The 19,229-nt window shown below is 44.7% G+C and overlaps 1 protein-coding gene across 3 annotated transcripts in view; it reads left to right on the top strand.

Annotated features, from left to right (window-relative positions):
• RYR3 (ryanodine receptor 3) overlaps positions 1-19,229 on the top strand; it is a 518,005-nt gene that overhangs the window by 268,678 nt on the left and 230,098 nt on the right. For all 3 annotated transcript variants that reach the window (XM_038579912.1, XM_038579911.1, XM_038579910.1), the window contains exons 13-18: positions 3,004-3,172; positions 4,518-4,653; positions 6,682-6,777; positions 8,528-8,646; positions 15,763-15,896; positions 17,686-17,927. In XM_038579912.1, coding sequence (XP_038435840.1) covers positions 3,004-3,172; positions 4,518-4,653; positions 6,682-6,777; positions 8,528-8,646; positions 15,763-15,896; positions 17,686-17,927 — 896 coding nt within the window. The remainder of the gene's footprint in view (positions 1-3,003; positions 3,173-4,517; positions 4,654-6,681; positions 6,778-8,527; positions 8,647-15,762; positions 15,897-17,685; positions 17,928-19,229) is intronic.

Here is a 19,229-nt window from a genome sequence, read left to right as displayed (position 1 = left end):
GCCCCACCTTATTAAAATTTCTTTGTTCTTTGTTCTAAAGCTGGAGGAAGGCATGAGAACAGCTTTATGCTGAAACACCATGGACTCCTACTGTTTTTACCAAGGCTCATTACAAAAAAATTTTTTGAAAAAAATTATTTCTCAGTTTATTGTATGCCTTTGGTCAGTTTCCAGAGTCCTAAAACAATTGTTCTTGATGGTTTTGCCCAATTCTATCATTATTTTGTGGGAGAGAGGGTTTCCTGAGCTCCTTACTCAGCTGTTCAGGATGTTCCCCCATCAGTGAGGGAGTTCTTGATTCTCCAAGCCACAAGATGTTTTAGAAGAAAGGAGGACTATTGAAAAATAAACCTGTGCAGCATGGATGTGGGCTGCAAAATCCATAGTAGAAGTTTACAAGAGCTGGGAAGTGAAGGCTAAAAGAAAAATAATTTATAAGTAGATTCTCATCTCCTATCTTTCTTGAGGAGCCACAGAACATGCTGTGTACAATGGAAACCAGAAGGAGGGGGTTGGCCTTCTGGGAAAGCAAATTAAAGTTAAATGAATAGGGAAGGAAAAAGAAAGAACAATGAAGAAGAAAGGTTAAAGTTTGCTTGTGCTGTCTCATTGTCCTCTGGTCAGTTGCTGGGAGCTGTCCAATAGGACACATGAATGATGTGGGAGGTGAGGGAGTCTGAGAAATCCTGCTGACGAGTAGATACTCTCCAGCTGTCTTGAGTTTAACCTTAGGACGGAAACAATGCATAAATAATTGTGTTATGGTAATAGTATGGTAAATATTCAGAATCCCCTGAGATCTTACTTGAACTAAATAAAAGAAGTCCTTGCAAAGATCTGAGAACATAGTGGGGCAGTGGCTGAAGGTAGGGAATGAGAAAAGGCTGAGATGAGCTGGGTACCATTGTAGTTAGTTTTGAATCGAGACGCCATCCTGTTCCTATCTTGGGTACATCTGGGTCTCTTCCTCAAGGTTTTAGGGAGACTGAGAGCATCATCAAGCCATTCAGAGGTCATGTCTATTTCTCCACTGTCCCCATTGCCAGGCCGGTGGGCAGAATGTGTTCTGTTTGAGGAAAGGAAGGATCTGCCTTAGTCCAGTGGAAAACTCTTATATTGAGGTGTCTTGAAGGAACAAGATGAAGCAATCTAACCCTGAGAACCCACAGAACAAAATGAGACCTAGAAGGGCCCTGGCCATAATATATTGTACCTTTCCTATTTCCTAGGTGGAAAATTAAGCACATGTGGCTTAGAGGTACTCCATTGCAGTTCATGGCAATGATTATAACTTGAATTTGCAACCTCCTGCGTGGTTGCCCTTTCAAACTACAAAAATGCTAACAAACCTCTTTTATCTTTTCATCTTTTTTTTTTTTTTTTAAATCACACAAACACTCTTAACTGGTGTCATTGTTTCTAAAAAACTCAAAATGTTAAAAGTTGAGGCAGAGGGGACTCTAATTAGATCAGACTTAGGGAAACTGTATTCATTTTTTTTTTTTTTTTCACTTGAATCTAGAATCAGGAAGTCATTCTTGCCTGGGTTTTGTATTTCCAAACCTTCCCCTCATGTTCTCACAGCATTCTCTTTCCCAGTCTTTGTATCCTATAATATCTTGGATAGTCATTGGTGAGCATTTCTGGAGCATGGACCAGAACATTTCCTCCGTAGGCCAGAGCACATACTGGTGGGAAGGAGCTCCTTGCCTGGAGTCCACTGGTGTTCTGTCCTCATTGCATGGACTTGGCATTCTTGCAGACAAAATTGGAATTGTCACTTCATAACATGAGTGTTCTTAAGGCTTGTTAAGCCTTTGCTTTAGGCCTAGATAAGTCTTTTCTTAGCATGTATCCAGGTTAATATATAACCAAATACACTATAAACACAGAGGAGAATTCCTTAGAAATTGACCCAAGGAAAAACCCTCACATTATTTATACATTCAACCAATTCTTAGCCCCCTGGGCCAGTGATGCAGATTCACAGGGGCTGGGTCCATTTACCCCTTTCCTCCTCTTAGTTTTTGCTCCCCAGAAGGCTCACCAGCATACTCATCAAGGGGATGGGAAAATGAAGGCTCGTTTTGCCATCTGTGGAGGTTTGTGATGTCTCTGTATTGATAGGATTTAATTACAAGACTTTTTGAAAAATTAGTCAGAGGAACAGAAACACACATTGAGGATAGAAGGACCACAACATAGAGAGCAAGAGAGATAGAGGGGGATATGAAAACAGAGAGGAAGAGAAATGGGGAAGATTGCTGAGACAGAGGAGGAAGGGCACACAGGAAGTCAGGAGGAGACATTCCTCTTCCCAGCGGAAGAGGGAGCTGGGGTGTACACGCACACACAGAAAACCTTTAAGAGAAAAACACATGCAAAGGCATGAAAAACATGGGAGATAAAGGAAGAGAGAAAATGGAAATACAGGGGGAGGGAGAGACCCTGGGCTAGAAACCCATCCAACCTTATGTTTAACCTGTTCCAAGAGGCACCTGTGAAAGTTTGAAAGAATATGAGTTAGTTAATTTTTTTTAAGATTTTATTTATTTATTCATGAGAGACACAGAGAAAGAGAGGCAGAGACACAGGCAGAGGGAGAAGCAGGCTCCCTGCGGGGAGCCCAATGTGGGACTTGATCCCAGGACCCCAGGGTCATGCCTTGAGCCGAAGGTAGATGCTCCCCCACTGAGCCACCCAAGTGTCTCATGTTAATAAGTTTATTATTTTAAAAAATGCTCTTATTTAAAAATGAAAAAGTACGGCAGACAGCCAGGGGTCATTTCTCTTTGTGAAATGTCTTTAAAATCGAATCCAACATTTCTTTCTGTGGCTCTGTTGGCTGGCAGACATCAGTGTATGGTCAGTCACTCAACGGGTGCTGAGGGAAGCAGTGACTGTGCCCGGTGGGGGGGCAGGTAGGAACCCGGATCTGGTGGGTGCTTGTCGGGGTCCCTGCCAAAGGCCCAGGTCTGATCCGTGTCTGTCTTGTGTTTTCAGTGGAAACAATCGCACAGCTGCCCCCATCGCTCTGCCCATAGAAGAGGTCCTGCAGACCTTACAGGACTTGATTGCCTACTTTCAGCCCCCAGAGGAGGAGATGCAGCATGAAGACAAGCAGAACAAGCTCCGCTCACTCAAGAACAGACAGAACCTTTTTAAGGAAGAAGTAAGTCTAAAATATCAAAAATTGAGATTCTCTCTGTGAGAGGATCAATAGATAAATTCCCAGAGCTAAAATATCCCTATGATTACAAATCAGCTTTGTCTCCTGCATGTGCATATTTACAAAAGAACAAGGAAGAAAGGAAGCTGGGAAGGAAAGGATTATTTGGAAGCTGACCATCCTTGTCCAGCACATGTGGTCACACTACCAGGATACACTGGCACTCGAACCAAACTGCATTTGAAAGCATCACTGCCACGGTGCACCTGTAGGTCCCAAATCTATTCTCAGTAAATCTCAACAATTAAAGCATGGCTTTGGCTGTGATTCCCAAATTTTACAAGATGTTAGAACTACCTAGGAAACCTGTTTGAAAAATATAAATGCTCAGGTTCTACCATATCAGAAATCACTAAAGACCTTAGTTTTGAAAGATAACAAATAAAGCCAGGTCTTGCTTAAAACCTGAGTGTCTGCGGCACTAGAGGTGAAATCTGAATGCAAGGAAGAACTAACCTGGGACTCTGGAGGCCTGGGCTTAAGTTCTGGCTCTATCTCTGGCTCGGTGTGATCTTAGAAACGTCACATGCCTTCTTTGAACTCAGACATGGTGATTTGGCAGTAACAGGCCATGGGCACAGTCCTGCAGTGTCCCCATTCCTGGGACAGGGCTTGTCCCATGGGCGTTTCCCAAGTTAGTGGCATGTAGACCTGTCCCTGCTCTGTCTCCTGACCATGCAGACTGACCCTGGGGACATTATGCCTGGAAGGCTACTGAAACTACATCCCCTTAAGAACAGCTAGACACAGATGTTTTCTCTGGGAGGCATAGTATTGTAATTTAGAAGAAAAGCAGTTAAGACCCACTTTGGTTTTATTGCCTTTAAATCCTACCCTTTTGACAGGGGAGAGGGAGGGCACAGGCATGGTTGTCTTGTGCATCCAAATGAAATGTCTTGAACTAACTTGAGATTTAACAGTAAAATAGGGACTGCATCAAGGGCAGTTTCTGGGTGAGTCAGAATCCTGTCACACCAGACACAGAGGAAGCTTTTGTGAGACTCATTCATGCTCCTTCTTCCGATAACGTCCTTCGAGTGAGTCAGACACATGGGGGCATACCCACTATCCCACCCCGCACTCAGTGGATGCTCCTTAATGTCTCTGGGGCATAAGAATGTATATTTGTTTTGAAGAAGAAAAGCAAAACCCAAACTGGCACTGGGAAGGTCTGTTTGCACATTAGCGTGATCAGCTTTAAAAAGTGACTGACGGAGAGGGGAAAGGATAAAAGGATCCTGCTTTCTTCTTCGGGAGCTCTCACTTTTTCCCCAACTCTCCTTCACAGGGAATGTTGGCCCTTGTGTTAAACTGCATCGATCGCTTGAATATCTATAACAGCGTAGCACACTTTGCGGGGATTGCAAGGGAGGAGAGTGGCACGGCTTGGAAAGAGATCCTGAACCTTCTGTACAAACTGCTGGGTAAGTACACACGCAGCCTCTCCCTAGGAAGATTTCCAAGGGGGTGGGGGTCTCAACAGGATGGCTGATGGTCATCCAGCCTCCCTCCTTGGAAGCCTTTTGTTGACCTTTTGGGTCTCACGCAGCCACTTATTCTGTTAGCCAGCAGCTCATTATGCTTTCCACACTTCAGGCAAGAAGGCAGTGGCGAGTGGACGCAGGTGGTGATCCATTTTGCTAAAACTACCCATAAAACCCTCAACAGTCACTTGCTCTCTCTGAGCCTTGTTCCCTCTTCTTTAAAACAAGGGCACAAGACTAGAATGTGTTTGCAGCGCCATCCATGTTTAGACTGGGACACCTGCCCGTGAAGGTGGTCACTGTTTTCAGCTCTGCAACTTTTACTGACCACTTATTGGGTGGTCGTGATTCCTACTGGAGTGGCCTGCTCATTATTTCATTTTGGTGGGGGGTGGGGAGATAAAGGCAGGGAGTCAGGAAGGTCCGGCACCCAGCCTTTCTTCTCACAATGCAGAGTGGGGGGTGATGTCTCAGGGCCTGCGGTAACCAGCACCACCACACTGGCCCCCACCACCAAGCTGTGGGAGGAAGGCCTCAGAAGGTGGTGTTGGCCTGTGTGAAAATGTGGCCACTGGTGGTTGCCCAGATGTGTTGATGAAACAGCGTTTTGAGGTTTTGCTCTGAAGTATATGTCCCATTAGAGCAACTCCATAGAAAGTTGAGTGGGCCAGACAGGAGCCAGGGATGGCATATTGGACCCATTCTCGATGTCAGGGGTCATGTGGATTGCACCATTCTGTATGACCTTGTAAAATCCCTTTCAATTCTAATACTTTTTAATGGTAGGACTCAAAGTCAGCAGGAATTTTTACAATAGTTGTCAATAGTTACTGAGCTTTTTGTGCCAAACAGTGGAAAATCTCCTTTTGATCCACAGAAGAACACTTTGAGGTATAGGTGCTGCTACCCATGTAGTCATAAATCAGAAGAAACTGATGCTCAGAAATGTCATAACCTACCTAAGGCCACACATGTAGTAAATGCTGGAACTGTAGTGTAAGGCCCATGGATCCCCTGCACCCTGTGCTTAACCTTTTTGCTGCAGCTGACCTGGAAATTGGATGGAATTCCACCTTCCTCTAAAGTCCTTTTCCTATCCAGATATCTTTCAAGCATCCATAAAACCTATCTTTGAAAACCAGCAGCATGACGAGAAGCTTGGGGCCACTTTACGTGGATTTGTTGCAGAGGCCGGGCCTGTGGAGGAAAGGTTGCTTGTTCGAGCTCGGTGAAAACCTGAGAGCATATTCCATCCCTCCCTTAGCAATGTCGTCTCCCAGTGGGTCTCAAGCAGGAGCAGGCATCAGATTCATCAGGAGGGCTGGTTAAAACAGCAATGCTGGGTCCCATCCCCACAGTTTCTGATTCTGGGACAAGGCCAGAGAATTTGCATTTCTAACAAGCTCTCAGGTGACACATTCCAGTCCTGGAACCACACTTTGGGAACCATTGTCATCTGCTGATATGTTTTAGGTATTTTAGAGGTTCACATTTCCCTATTATCTGCCTGTTACTTGAACCAAACTTTCCAGCTGTTTTCACTGGGATGCATCCCTTAAACCCTGAAAAATAGCAAATCTCTATGTAGGTTTGAGAAAAACAGTGTAAAGAATGGAATTCTTAAACCAGTAGCCAGAGATTTTTTTGCCTATCGCTATGTGAAATAGTTTTGAGTTTGTGTGCCTGTTGTCTCTTTCGCCTACTTCATAGAGGCAGGGCATCTGCTGCCCTGTTACCATCACATAGGCAGCTGTTTGGTACATGGTTTCTTTGGACTACTTGAGTGAATGGTAGATTTTTACTCTTCCAGATTTAGAAATGATGGTATCAAAGCGCTTGGAAGGGGAAGGTTGTTACACTCAGTTCCTTTTAGTTGCGAAACAGGCACAGTATGTGACAGCTTCCCAAGGTCTTATGCCCATCCTCATGTCCTGTAACCTACATGTTCAATCATGTCCTTCTTTGCAGCTGCTCTCATTCGTGGAAACAGAAACAACTGCGCCCAGTTCTCTAATAACCTTGATTGGCTCATCAGCAAATTGGACAGACTAGAATCTTCCTCAGGTAAGCATTGACCGGAAACAACTGCAGAAGGTAAAGGGTTTTTTTCTTTCTATTAAAGAAGGGAAGGAGGGAAGAAGGGAGGAAAGAAGTAGTTGAATCTTCGAATAATTCTGTTTTCCATGGAGTTGTAAACAACCCTCAAATAATGACCCCAACAAGAAGAGGTCCTGAATCTTCCTGGCACCGCTATGGCTTTTTTTTTAACAACGCTAACCCAGACTTCGACGATTTCCTTTTCTGTTTTACTTTTCACTTTTGTGTGTTCATCCCCATGCCCTGGGTCCTCTAATTACTTCCCCCCACCCCGGATCCTGGTCTCCTACCTGTTCTCTGTACTCTTTTTCTCTGGGTTTCTAAATTCTCTCTGGACATGCTTCTCCTGACTGTTTTGGTTAGAAGCAGAATGAAGGGTGACCATTGGATAGGAGGATGTGCTGGTCCTCCTGCCCCACCTCAATCACCCTTGACATCATATCTATAACCCTTCTTGATGACTCACAGGGAATTTGAGCCAGACAGTGATTATCACAGGTAAGTGGCTACAGGGAGGCTCAGCAGTTGTCTTCCTCAGAGATGAATGAGCATGACAGATGCGGGCTCCTCTCTGGGATGCTTGAAAGGTTTGATGCTTTTTTCATTGTGTAGAGATGGCTGGAGCTTGGACAGGTGGACCAAAGGAAGGCTCTCTGAAGGACCATCCACCTATACATGTGTCTTCCCAAGCCTCTACTTTCTTCAGGCCTGTGGGCCAGATTACAACTCATAGTAATATATAAAAGCCTCAAGAAACACAGAATCAAGGAGAATTTTCTTGATAAAACCAATAAAGATATTGGCCAACTGCTTCCCTTCTATTTGCATCATAGTATGTTATCCTTTAGGTGCCAGCTACAGGGGCACCAGCTAGTTTTTCTTAAGCCTTCACTTAATACAGAAAACCATGCAGCATGCTGAGAGAAGGGGCAAAGACAGTCTTTATTTAGTGAGTGTATAGTTTGCTTGATACACAAATGCATCTAAAATGGGAATAATTTCTGGGATGGTTCCTAGAAAAATTCTTATTCGAGGAACATTCCAAATATTTTCTAAATTTCTCAAAGGACCGTTAGAATTTGTAGTAAACTGGGCATCTACTTTTTCCTGTATTTTTAAATTAAGTATTGCTTGGCCTGACAAAATTAAGAATTCCATTTTATAGCTGCTTCTCTATACTTTTCTTTTTAATTGAAGTATAACTGACGTACAGTATTGTATTAGTTTCAGGTATACAACATAGCAAGTCAACAATTCCAGACATTCTTCTGTGCTCATCAAGAGAAGTGTACCTCCCCATCCCCTCAGCCCCCACCAACCTCCCCATCCGTATCCCCCCTCTTTTTTTCTTTGTTTTGTTTCTTCCATTCCACAGAGGAGTGAAATCATATGGTGTTTGTCTTTCTCTGAATTATTTCATTTGCTGTGTATCTATATTTTGACATCAAAAAATCCATGTCTGTCCAGGAAGGCAGGAGGTGTGGTCAGTGCTAATAAAACTCCCCTCTGTGTTACAGACGAGTTAGGCCCAGAGGCTCCTGAAGTCTACCAGAGATGGCTGCAGTCTCTCTTCTGGCCAGAAATATTTAATAGATTCAAAGAATTGATAATATTCTGTCCCGTCAGGATGGTCTTTTCACTCATAACTTAGATTTCTAAATTATGGTCAGTTCTGCAGGTTATTTCATAGCAGGTGATTTTTGTGACACTCATGCAGGTATTTTGGAAGTTTTGCACTGCATCTTGATTGAAAGCCCAGAAGCCTTAAATCTGATAGCAGAGGGCCACATCAAGTCCATCATCTCCCTGTTGGATAAGCATGGGCGGAATCACAAGGTGGGTGTCAGAAGAACCCAAACAGTCATGGGCTTGACCTGGCTTTTCCCTCCCCACTGCTTCATAACCAGTGTGTGTTGCTGAGACCATGTTGACTGGTTGCTTTCTTGGCTTTGATTTGAGAGGGTAGAAAAAATCTTTGGGAAACTGAGGCTCTGAAAGACCCTAAGCCAGACTGTCACACTGGGTCTTGTGTGTTTTCTATTTCCTCCAGCTTCCCAACCCAGCTCATTGTCTTCAGCCTTCAGCATGTAGCCGCCAGGAGGGGTCAAGGCCCAGGGAAATGACGGGGGAGTGTGGAGGGTAGTGGGCACTGGGCTGGGGTCTGGCCGAGGCCAATGGCAGAACTGGCCTCCACCCTCGTGTCCAGGAACTCAGTAGTGAACCACTAATATCAAGCAGTATAAAGAAGATACACAAATACCAGATAAAAATAGCATAGAAACCTTGGCAACTGGCCTGTAATTAAATGAAATCAGATTTACCCTGAGAGAAACCAAGTGAAATAAGTGACTCTGCATGAGCAAGCACAAGGCCTGACACTGCCAGTCCTTTTCTTTGACCCCAAACAGCTGTGTGATGTGGGGCCTCAGTTATATTGTCTGCACAATGGAGATCATGCCACTTCATTTACTAAGGCGGAAAGCGCTATCGATTTTTTGAGGCACCTTAGAGTTCTGCATCTCTAATTTTGTGGAATTCTGTGTCTAAGACAGAACAATCTGTGGGGAAAGTCTATTAAAGTACGGTTTTTCCTGACCCTTCAGCATGTGCCTGGCAGATGGGGGGCTACTGCACTGAATGATCAGTGAAAAGGGGGGTACTCTAAGGCTGAGGGGAGTGTGTTTCAAGAGCAGATGAAGTGAGGGGCAGCAGCTGTGCTTGCACAGAGTGGAGAAGAGACCACCTGGTCAATGGCCCTATCATTGGGGGGCACTGCTCATTTGAGACACATCTCGGTGGGTCCAGGAGAACAAGCCTCTGCAGTGTTGCTTAGGTGTGTCTTCCTTAGGAAGCAGAAAAGCCATAGTCCTTAGCATCTGTGAAGCTGCTTGGCAAGGAATGGAAAGAAATATATGCAGGGCCTGTGACTGCTTTCCCAAAGGTGGTGAATCAAAAGGCATGGGGCTCGGCGTCAGGCCAGCATGAGCACCAACATGTTCTCTCCTGTCTGCGAAGATCAATAAGAGTAACTGATAAGCACCCAAGTACCACGGGTCTGAGCCATGAGCTACATGCAGATGTCAGGAGGAGCTCTCTGACCATAGAAAAGCTACTCTTGTCTCATCTCCTGGGTCTGCTTTATGATCATACCACAGATCACGCTGGGTGGGTGACCAGCTTTGTCATGGCTTCTTTCAGCCAGAAGCTGCAAAGCATTTAATGGGTGTCACTCGGTGGCAAGCCGATTGCTGCTCTGCCTCTTCCAGAGCTGGGAAATCTGAGGCTGACTGAGCGAGGGACTTTGTGACAAATCAGTACCTGGTCTGACACGTTACCTGAGTGGACGAGCAGAGCAGTCTTTAGTCTTCTAGAGCCAGGCCCTGTCTGAGAGATTCTGGCAATGTTGTGAAAGTTCAGGAGAGATGTTCTCCATGCATAAATGCCTCCTCAAGGGATGCCTGGATGGCTCAGCAGTGGAGCGTCTGCCTTCAGCTCAGGTTGTGACCCCGGGATCCCGGAATCAAGTCCCGCATCAGGCTCCCTGCAGGAAGCCTGCTTCTCCCTCTGCCTGTGTTTCTGCCTTTCTCTCTGTGTCTTATGAATAAATATATAAAACCTTTAGAAAAATAAATTTAAAAATAAAAATAAGAGCCTCCTCAAGGATATATCCCTTTTTTGCCTTTTGATAGATTTTTGGATGAAGGTTGTCTTGCCATGAATTCAGGCCTTCCCTTAGAAGTTACCTGAGTGGGTAACTTTTCTTTTCAAAGAGAGATCCGTGTCACCTCATCACCAGGGGCTATTTGTGGTAGCTTTGTAAACAAGGTGAAGGCCAGGCTTCTGTTGTAACGTTTTCTCTTTACGTGGAAAATCCCAGCGTGGTGTTCTGCTATCCTGGCTGCTCCTTTTTGTCAGTCCTGGGTTTTTGAGTGTCTCTGATCTGTTCACTTAGCTTTCCATGAAGACGGTGCCTGAGAATATATAGAATTTTAGTCCCACCAGGCACCTCACGGCTCTTCATACAGGGGCAGCAATAATGATGACAATGACAATAGCTTACATTTATTTTGCATTTGATAGATGCCAGGTACCATCCTTCATGTTGACCTGCATGTTCCTTTGTTCTCTGTATGACCCCTTGAGGTAGCATTGTTACTTCCACCTGACAGGGGCAGAAGCAAATCTGGCACATGAGCCCTGTGACGTGAAGCCATTTGCCAGAGGCCACACAGCTAATTCATGACAGATTAGGACCAGACTTTGGTGGGTCTCCTACTCACCAAAGTTAAATGTTCTTTCCAGTGTTTCTCAGAACTGTGGTTGGTGAATATGTTCTTTGGGATCCACATGTTCTGTGAGAATATTTTTAATTGTGTGTTCTTATTCTTATAGTTCTCTAAATACAGAAGTGTGCCATGAAGAATTCATAATTAGAAGGCATTTTTATACAAGTCAGTGTTTCTGAGACTGGAGTGTGAAGGCCCCTATGGGCCCAATCCAGGGTCTTTGGGGTCGTGACATTTTTCTTCTCAAAAAGTTTGTACATCTCATGGGTTTGAGGAACCCCTTTCTGTATAATTCCAACTCCAATCACAGATTGGGAACAAGGAGTGTATACAGTAGTGGTCATTATTGTGCATTCTCTTCACTAAGATTTTTCCCTTGTTATACGTCTGTCCCTGCCACGGAAAGCACTGCCACTCATCTAAAGCATGATCAAATTAAGGTCAGAAAGGTTGAGGGAGGGACACCTGGGTGGCTTCATGGTTAAGAGTCTGCCTTTGGCTCAGGGCATGACCCCAGGGTCCTGGGATGGAGTTCCCACATCGGACTGCTTCTCCCTCTGTCTAGGTCTCTGCCTCTCTCTGCGTGTCTCTCATGAATAAATAAGTAAAATCTTTTTAAAAGGGAAAGAACACAACCTCTGGAGTGAAACGGACAGGAATGGGTACGCCGGCAACATGCCATCCCCTCAGTGTACTCTGCCCCTCAACCTCTTAATGACTTTGTCTTGCCCATTCCTCCCTATCTCCTCACTTCTTAGTTTTTGAGGACCCATCAAAATTCTGTCTGTCCTTCAATACTTTGTTCAAATGCCACTCCTTCCATTAGGCTTTTTCTGATTCCAGTTGAACATGGTCTCCTCATTGCAAATCTTACACACGTAGCACACCATTCCTCAGTGGTTCACATAGATCTCCCTCACAGATTCTGAGTTCCTTCAGGGCAAGGACCAACTCCTATCCCCCACAATGCCAAGCTCATATGTTACACATGGCAGGCATTTCATACAGGGTTGTGGAAGGTGTGATACATGAATAAAAGGAAGGAACCCAGAATCCGTTCCCATCTCACCTTGGCTGGAAGCTCACCCATGTGTACAGGCCTTGTCTTATCCAACAGATGGCTTATTGATGGCAAGAAACACACTATATTAGTAGCATTGATTTTTATTGTTTGGTAAAAAGAACGATTGTTGGACATTGTAAGTTACCTTCTAATTCTCCCACAGAGGAGGCATCTCATAATAAAAATGAAATATGCCCTTTTCACTTGCCCCCAAAACTCTCTTACTTCAGATCTCGTCAATGTTGTCACAGATAAACTTTTTTTATTCTTGTAAGGATTTGGAGCCACCTGTGAGAAAACTATATGGTAAAATAGTAACATCATTGGTCCTGAGAAAGTATAAATCAGAATTGAAGGTTTAGCCTGAGTTGGGGTGAGGATAGAACATAGGTAGGCAAACCATCAACCTCTTCACAATTGCTAAATCATCTCTGAGCTCCCAGGCAGCCAAGGCAATACAGAGGTGTTTCCAGCCACCCAGTGCACATTGACAGCAAGAAAAAAATCTGTTCCTCAGGGGCTCCAAAATCCTCATTTTTCAAAGATGGGACTTGATTCTTTAAAAATCACGAAGTACAGTTAGTGTTTTTACAGCATTTACATACAGTAAGTGAATTTTAGCAGGGAGCTGTTTTTATAGATAAAAAAGCTGAAGGACAAAATGCAATAGCCAGGTGATGTTTCCATGGATATACAATAGGTATTTATTTTTAAAGGAAAATTCCCACATAAGCCTGTGTTTGGGGTAGAGCCTAGCAGAGACGAAAAAAACTGAGAGGCTCTTGAATGAACTGTGGTGTCAGTAATGAAAATGATCACAACCAGAAGCAAGTGGCCTCCACAAGGTGAACCTAGGAAATCCTGAAGTTGAGCCAGTGTATAAATTAGAGAAGTCTGACTCCTAGACCAACAACCCCAAATTCTCATAGGGAGGATTTATTTTTGCTCACACCACAGCCCCAGACCCATCCGTGGGAGGGCTCCAGTCTACACGGTTGTTCAGGAGATATGGGTTCCTTCCGTGGAGTGGCTCTAGCATCCTCTAGAGCAGAGCTTAGGGGAAGGCAATGTGCTTGCCCACTGTGTTCAAGTGAAAGCCCTCAGCTGGTGAGTCTGGCAGGGGTGGGGTGCAGGGGGCACTCCTAGGTGATGCCAGGGCTTCGGATCACACCTGTAATAAGGAGACCCAGAGCTTTGTAATCTCTCCATGGGGCTCTACGTCCAGCTAGAAAGGGTGTGAGTACAAGAAAGACCAGGCTTAAAAGCTGGATAGGTCATGTCCCCTTACTTTCCAGTGCCCACAACTCAGTCACATGACCCCACATAGCTGCAAAGGAGGCTAGGAAATGTAGTCCCTGTGGGCTCAGGACTAGAAGGAAATGGCACTTGGCAGCTGCAAGCAGGACCTGCTGCAGCTGGCCCCCTGTCCCAGAGGTCGCTAAGGTTCCCCCCACTCCCAGCAGAGGTACAGATGATCTCTAGACTCAATGCTTGTGCATCCCCTGTGGTCGACTCGCCTTGTCTACACTTCCTCCATCTTTAGGGGAACCCATTTAAACTTTACTAGAAAAAGAAGTTTGACCCGATCCCCCCCTTTTACCCTAAGAAATGCCTTCCACAACGAAGCCTAAACAACGTCAGCCCTGTTGCTTTATGGCATCGTTTATTTATAGGTGAGACAGTGTTTGGCTGGTGCTTCTCACAGAGCCATTTTTCTCCTTGCTGTTCAGTGGTGTGGGGATGAAGCTTTGCTCTCCGCCCGGTGTGACAGCCAGGCTCCCACAGCCTTCACTCCAAGGCAGGATGGATGAAAATATGTGATAGGCTGGATGATAAGTATTTAATTTCCTGGCCATCTATGGCTCTTTTCTTAGAATGAGAAATTATCCTCCGGATTTCCAGTTCCATGGTCAATATGTTTTGCTGGGTGGCAGCGTGAGAGTTCTCTGTTAAACCGCCTTTGGGATTCTTTCCTAATTGTCCCACAAATGCGCTTTGTATATATCTGGAACAGAACTGACATCCAGGGAGTCAGGTAGAAAATTGGTTTGTAGTAATTACAGATACTAATGCCAACAACCTGAGGCCATCCAACCTCACTAAGCGCTGAGTCTTCGTGGCCACTTTGAAAGACTGGCATGCAACAGCCAAGACCGAGCCTGTCATGTTCCTCCCTGTAGTAGGAAGAGCGGTGCCCAGCCCAGCACAGTTTGCTCTGTCGGTACAGGAACACTGACTCGATGCAAGAGGATGCAGCACAAGGAGACAGGGTGGGCACAAGGCCAGGGGCTCTTCCCATTGCTGACATAGCTGGAAAACAGGCACAGAAGTGGCTTGGTAGCTGGTCTCTCACCCACAGGGGCCACTTGGGCTCTCACAGGGCTGTCCTCACTCTAGGAGGGAGAAGTGGAACAGGTGGAAGGCGACTGAATACCGGTTTGCTGGAATAGAAGGGTATCTTGGTGAATTTTAATGACAACACAGGAGGAGACCCTAGAACTGAAATTTGCCCTGCTAAGCTCTCTACTGATCCACGTGAGGTTCCCAAGCCTGCTACATGACCTCGGCCAAAGGGGAACCTGAGTGCTATTACAGAACAGACGTGCAACTGAGGAAATTTTAAAAGTCTAATTGACTTTATTAATTGATTCACAAATTGGGCAGCATCCCTTCTAGTAGTAGAGGGGAGGTCCCAGGGGCCACAGAAAAGGAAAGGTTTATAAAAGCAGAGAGGGAGTGGGTGGAAAAGGGTGATGGGCACTGAGGGGGCCACTTGACGGGATGAGCACTGGGTGTTATACTACATGTTGGCAAATCAAACTCCAATGGAAAAAAATGTATATATATAAAAGGAAAAGGGAATTATTAGCAAAGAATCCATTGTCTTAGGGAAGGTCCCCCCACTAAGGGAAACAGGAGGGCTCTGGCAGTGGATGTCCTGGTGCTGAGCAGACTTCCATGTTGACTAGTTAGAGCTACATTCATTAGGTTAGGTATTAAGTCTTGGCTTCTGACGGGACCTTAACCTAAGGGACGCCTTTGGATTCTGTGGTTTTCTTTTCAACAGTGCCTTTTGTCCTTTCATGAAAAGCCGTATGAGCACGCCAACTGGTCTTAGCGCAGAGGACTCCCAAGGCTGGGTGGAGTGCAGACTTAGGCTTGAAGCCAGTGAAGGACCTTCTAGCACTTGCCCCCACTGACGCACATCTCCAAGAGGCTGTCATGCCAGGATTTCATACAGATGCCTTGCCTCAGCCTAGTCCCTGGGATATACAGCCTGTCTTTGGAGCTCGTACTCCCACCTGTTTTAGCAGAACAAGGATCATAGATGACATGCGTAGTTTGGAGGAAAGGGGCTAAGATGAAGGCAGAGAGGCTGGAAGGAATCCAGCTTCATTTTTCTAAGGCCCGGCAGGCTTCAGCATGGCTCACGGGTGCCTGGTTGGGGAGGCACGGCAGCCTTCACTCAGAATGGGTTCTCCCACTTGTCCCCAGGTGCCCTACTTCCCAAGGCTTGCTTTCTCTATGTGCCTTGGCAGTCAGGTCCTGCCCACTGTGCCCTCCTGGTGGTCCTAAGGTTTGGTGGGCTGTATCCTGCTGCAGGTTCTGGATGTGCTGTGCTCCCTCTGTCTCTGCAATGGGGTCGCAGTCAGAGCCAACCAGAATCTGATTTGTGACAACTTGCTGCCCCGGAGAAACCTGCTCCTGCAGACACGGCTGATTAATGATGTGACAAGGTAAGGCCCCAACCATCATTCTGAAACGCCAATCTTCTTTCCAGACAGGAAAGGAAGAGGGCCAATCTGACCTCCAGTGCTGCCCATCCATCATGTCTGTGGTGAAGTCAGCACATGAGAGGAGACTGGACAAACATGTACTTTTTAAGGGCCTTGTACTCCAACCCCTTCCAAGTTTGAAAGATTTGACCTGAAGGGTCTGCCATGTTTCATGTTATACCTTAATATGGATCTTATACCTTCTTTATAACATAGTCATTTTATTTTAACATATCACCTATTTTTTTCTTAAAATCTTTTAATAGAATGGATTTCCCATGTTGATGGCATGATTTCTCAAATCCTCTGGCTTGTGGCCATTTTCCTGAGAGTTACCTGTGAAGGCCAGGCTGGAGAGCATGGGCTCACAGAGTCCTAGCCTGCTGGGAGTCATGTGAACTCACTGAACTCAAATCAGGCAGGCCTGAGGTTCTTTAGCAATTTCCTACCTGGGCCTGTTCCCTAATCTACAAGGTGAGGAAAGAACTTCTCTGAAGTGTAGGGTAGACCTGAGCCATCCACACGGACTTCCTTTTGGTACCAGTCTGGTTTTCCCTTGCCCACCCAAAAGGGGTCACAGCCTTCACAGTGGACATCTGAGAATAGCATTCCAACCAGAAAAACTCTAAATGGTTTGTCCCGAGCTTTTAACCCTTGTGCTCAATACATTAAATCCTCCAGCCCTTAACAAAGTTGGCAAAGGGGGACTTCTGTTCCCCTCTCCCTTTTTTTTGCCATCTTAAGTTGAATTTTATTTTTTTCAGCTCTATTTATTGAGGTATAATTGACAAAATTGTAGGATATTTAAAGTGTAAAATATGATGATTTAATATATATGTATATATTATAATACATATTCACAATATATATATATACATTGTGAAAGGATCTGCCCCATAAGTTCATTAACACATCCTTCACCTCACATACTTACCTTTTTTGTGTACATGAGAGCATTTAAGTTCTACTCTCTTGGCAAATTTCAATTATGCAATAGTGTTATCAACTATAGTTACCATGTTATACAGTTGGTCCTCGGACCTTATGCATCTTATAGCTGAAAGTCTGTACTTTCTTACTAACCTCTCTTTATTCCATCCCCTCCTCAACCTTCAACAACCACTTTACTACTCTCTGTTTCTGGGAGTTTGATTTTTTTTTTTTTAATTTCACATAAGTAGTTCCATGCAGCATTTGTCCTTCTCTGGTTCCTTCCTTCCTTCCTTCTGTCCTTCCTTTCTCTCTCTTTTTCCCTCTCTTCCTCCCTTTCTTTTTTGTCTCCCTTATTTCTAACAGTGATTTCTTAATGCTTTCAAGAGGTCATTCCTAGTAATGCTTAGGTGACAGAGTTGCTGGTGTGAGAATAGGGGTGCTTGGACCAACTCCCCAGAGATGAAACTTGAGTTATTTCTTCTACTTACAGAATGAAACAAGGGTCTGTAGTTACACAGCTCTGTGACATTTTCAGTGTCTTTTACCTATGCTTGACACTCAGCAAATGTTGGTTGCCTTGAATGGAATAAGGAGACATTCTTTATATTTTTAAATAGAATTAATGTCCTGACACCTCCCAGTGAGAACTTGATCAAGTGTTAGAGGCTCTAAGCTTTTTCTACTTTAGAATATAAAAACCATAAACTTTCTCTTGCCTTCAGCTGACAGTGCATCCTGTGATCCTGTTCAACTTGCTCTTGGGTTTTCTCAGTGCTTGGGAGTCTGTAGATGCCACCTGTGTCATGTTTAATTTCAGCATTCGGCCCAACATCTTCCTGGGAGTTGCTGAGGGCTCTGCACAGTACAAGAAGTGGTACTTCGAGCTAATCATCGACCAGGTGGACCCTTTCCTAACAGCTGAGCCCACACACCTGCGGGTGGGCTGGGCCTCTTCCTCAGGCTATGCTCCGTACCCTGGCGGAGGAGAAGGGTGGGGAGGCAATGGTGTTGGCGATGACCTGTACTCCTATGGCTTTGATGGACTTCACCTTTGGTCAGGTGAGTACCTTGCCAAGGCTTCAGCCCCTTTCCTCTTACTGAGGGTGATCAAGGTTCGATTGTTCAAGCTGCCATGTTCATTTTCTGTTGAAATGATACAGACGCAAGAGTCTCACCTAGTGAGATAGGTGGGAAGAACATCAGGCCTGAAAGGAGACTGTCCTGCTTTTAAACCATGACTCTGGTACTTCCAGCTGGGGGATCTAGTGTGGAGCATCTAACGGTTCTCAAGCTCAGTGTCTACAATCATTATTGCATGGATATTCAGGACTATATAGTCAAACAGGGAAAGAGACTCAACATTTATTTACTGGGCAGTGAGCTGCATACCTTTTGCACATTATTTTTCCTCATTTGTACGATGATCCCTTAATGTAGATAATACTGATCTCATATTACGTATGTGGAAACAGCATAAGATATTTAAGTGATGTATTCAACGTCACATTGAGAGGGATCTAGATCTGACTATACAAGTCCATCATGTCATTGCAGCATGTTGCTTCTTGATATGCTTTATAAAATGTCTGGACCTGTGCCCCACGTGTTGTAAATGCCACTTAAAAAAAATTCAAAGCTTCATTTTTAAAAATACACTAATGCTTTTTCCCCATGCATGTCCATGGCCTATGCCTGGCAGAATGGCTTAGCTTCTGCCTGGATGAAAATGGAGGGACTAAGTTGTAGGCTTTCACTCAGAACCAGAGCCCTACCTGTTCTGTTGTCCACAGAGTGTCATATCTGTATCTTTTGCAAAACTGCAGTTGGAGTCATCGTGTCCCTTATAGAAATCCCTTATGTAAGCATGCCTCTTACATAAGAAACCATGACATATATTCTTCCCCAAACCCAGTATGAGGAAAAAATTTGTCTCTACTACACAAACCTATATATTTTCTTTTGTAACTAAGAAGTAGATAACCCATCACATTTTCCTTCATCCCTCAGCTTTCAGGTGAAAACCATCACTTGGGTTCTGATTCTGTTTCTTGCAGTTGGTCTATATTTTCAGTTGCTACATATTGGTTATTCAGAAGGTTTTTTTGTGCTGTTGTACATTCAGTAAAAACATTTAAAAACTTCTGGGAATGGTATCAACTTATTTATTTATATATTTATTTATCCTGGATCATTTGCGGGAAGAAGAAAAAAAATCTCTGTCCATGTTTTGTATGTCCTGGGGGACAGCATGGTGCAGACAAAAGCAGATACAAAATGGTAGGATGATGGGTTAGAGTGAAGTAAAAGCTTTGTCTTGTTGATCTCTTATCCTCCCAACTTACCCTTTCTTGGTTCCATCTT

This window comes from Canis lupus, chromosome 30 (genome assembly GCF_011100685.1).
Source record: "Canis lupus familiaris isolate Mischka breed German Shepherd chromosome 30, alternate assembly UU_Cfam_GSD_1.0, whole genome shotgun sequence".
Classification (NCBI taxonomy): domain Eukaryota; kingdom Metazoa; phylum Chordata; class Mammalia; order Carnivora; family Canidae; genus Canis; species Canis lupus.
Note: the sequence above shows the minus strand (reverse complement) of the source record. Positions and strands in the feature narration are given on the sequence as shown.